The sequence below is a fragment of the Panthera onca genome, chromosome A1, assembly GCF_046562875.1.
Source record: "Panthera onca isolate mPanOnc1 chromosome A1, mPanOnc1 haplotype 2, whole genome shotgun sequence".
Lineage (NCBI taxonomy): Eukaryota > Metazoa > Chordata > Mammalia > Carnivora > Felidae > Panthera > Panthera onca.
The window spans coordinates 152,719,512-152,721,466 of record NC_138339.1 but is presented as its reverse complement, the minus strand read 5'-3'; the positions used below and the strand labels follow the sequence as shown (position 1 = coordinate 152,721,466).

Here is a 1,955-nt window from a genome sequence, read left to right as displayed (position 1 = left end):
AGTTGCCTGATAAGGGGTGTGTGTGTGTGTGTGTGTGTGTGTATGTGTGTGTTTGAGTTTATTAGAAGATGATACTTTCAGTTTTATCATGTTCAGGTTAAAATAAATAGTAGTGTAAAATAAACTAGATTTCTGATTTAGATATCTAAATCTTGGATTTGGTAAATTAAGTGATATCTTTGGAGGGACAAGTAGAACTGAGAAAGGATAGAGTCAAAAGAAAAGAGAGAGAAATAGAAATGTAGAGTAAATGGTGGCTAAAATTGAAAGAAAAAGGGTGAAATAATAGTAAGTGGTAATCACATAAGCAAACTAGTAAAAGGAAGGTCTACAAATAGATGGTTAGATGTTAATTTTAAAATTCTTAGACATACAGATGATACACTTATGAGTATGGGTATGGATATGAACATATACCCAACTTAACTTAAGACCAGCTCAGGTTATACTGTTAATTATTAAAAGTTCTCTGCTTACTCTTGAAACTGTCTGGATTTGGATGTTAAGTTTTAAGAACTCAGTGGATAGAGAAAGAGATATACATATACAAATAAGTATAACCACTTCTATGCACATGTGTGTTCATAAATTTCTGAGTACATAAGTGTGTGTTCTATAAATCAACTGAACACTATTCTTGGATGAATTATTCCTATGAATTTATTCTAAAGTGAGTATTGATACATTCTGCTTTCTATTATAATGGCTGTAAACATGCTCTGGGACATAGAAGCTTTCTGAGTGCTTCTTTGACCTCCATGTTTTTCAGGCTGTAGATCATGGGGTTTAACATTGGGGTTATAACCCCGTATACCATGGAGATGAGTCTGTCTCTGGCGGGAGAGTGTGGACTGGATGAAGGGCGAATGTAGGTAAATATTGCTGTGCCATAGAACAGGCAGACCACTAGGAGGTGGGAAGCACATGTGGAGAAAGCTTTGTGCTTCCCTTCCACTGACTGGATCTTTAGAATGGTGGATATGATGTAGATATAAGAGATAAAGGTGGCTAGGAAGGCGCTGATCCCTAGGATGCCTCCTACCACCAAAACAAGCATTTCAGCTACATAAGTGGATGAGCATGAGAGGGCTACCACGGGGGGGATGTCACAGTAGTACTGGTTAACGCGGTTGGACTTGCAAAAAGACAGGCGGAATGTGGACACTGTATGGAGAAGGGAATTGAGAAATCCTGCTGCCCACGTCCCAGCTGTCAGCTGGACACAGCGAGCCTTGGTCATGATGAGCATGTAACGGAGGGGGAAACAGATGGCCACCTACCGGTCATAAGCCATGACAGCAAGAAGGAAGACTTCAGTCCCTGCCAGGGCCACCAGGAAATAAAGTTGTAAAGCACATCCAAGGAAGGAGATGCTGTGGTGCTTAGTCAAAAGATTCTCCAGCATCTTGGGGACAGTAGCTGATGGGCAGAATATGTCTAAGAGGGACAAATTTACCAAAAAGTAATACATGGGTGTATGTAGCTTTTTCTCAGTCCCAATGGCCAAGACAATGGCCCCATTTCCTACCAAAGTGACCTGATAGATGATGGCAAAGACCACAAAGAGAGGGTAGCGCACCTCAGGGAGGTCAGAGAGCCCTATGAGGATAAACTGAGTCACGGTGGTAAGATTGTAAATGTCCATCTCCTCTCTCCACAAGGGATTTTTCTGGAAGAAATGAAACAAACAAGGTAGAGTAAAAAGCCAAGGATGAGAAATTCTTGGAAAAAAGTTGGTGTGTGGCTGATGAGTTCTGTTGCTATGATAGAGATTTAACTTACTAGAAAAACTGAAAAACAATATCTGTATTCATGTTTCTTGAAATAGTCATCCATATTTCTTTATAAAGAAGCAGACTTCTGAGAAACTAAAGAGACAATAAAGATTTGCATTCTCAATAAAGCAGTTATGAATCTTTCTTCAGTGTTTGGGATTTCACAATTCAGTGAACATT

General features: G+C 39.6%; 1 protein-coding gene across 1 annotated transcript; it reads right to left on the bottom strand.

The window, feature by feature from the left end:
- Nucleotides 1–697: 697 nt before the first annotated feature.
- LOC132676370 (olfactory receptor 5V1-like) lies at nucleotides 698–1,645 on the bottom strand. Its single transcript, XM_060628473.3, is given in 1 exon segment — nucleotides 698–1,645. A coding segment is annotated over 1 exon segment (948 nt).
- Nucleotides 1,646–1,955: the final 310 nt, after the last annotated feature.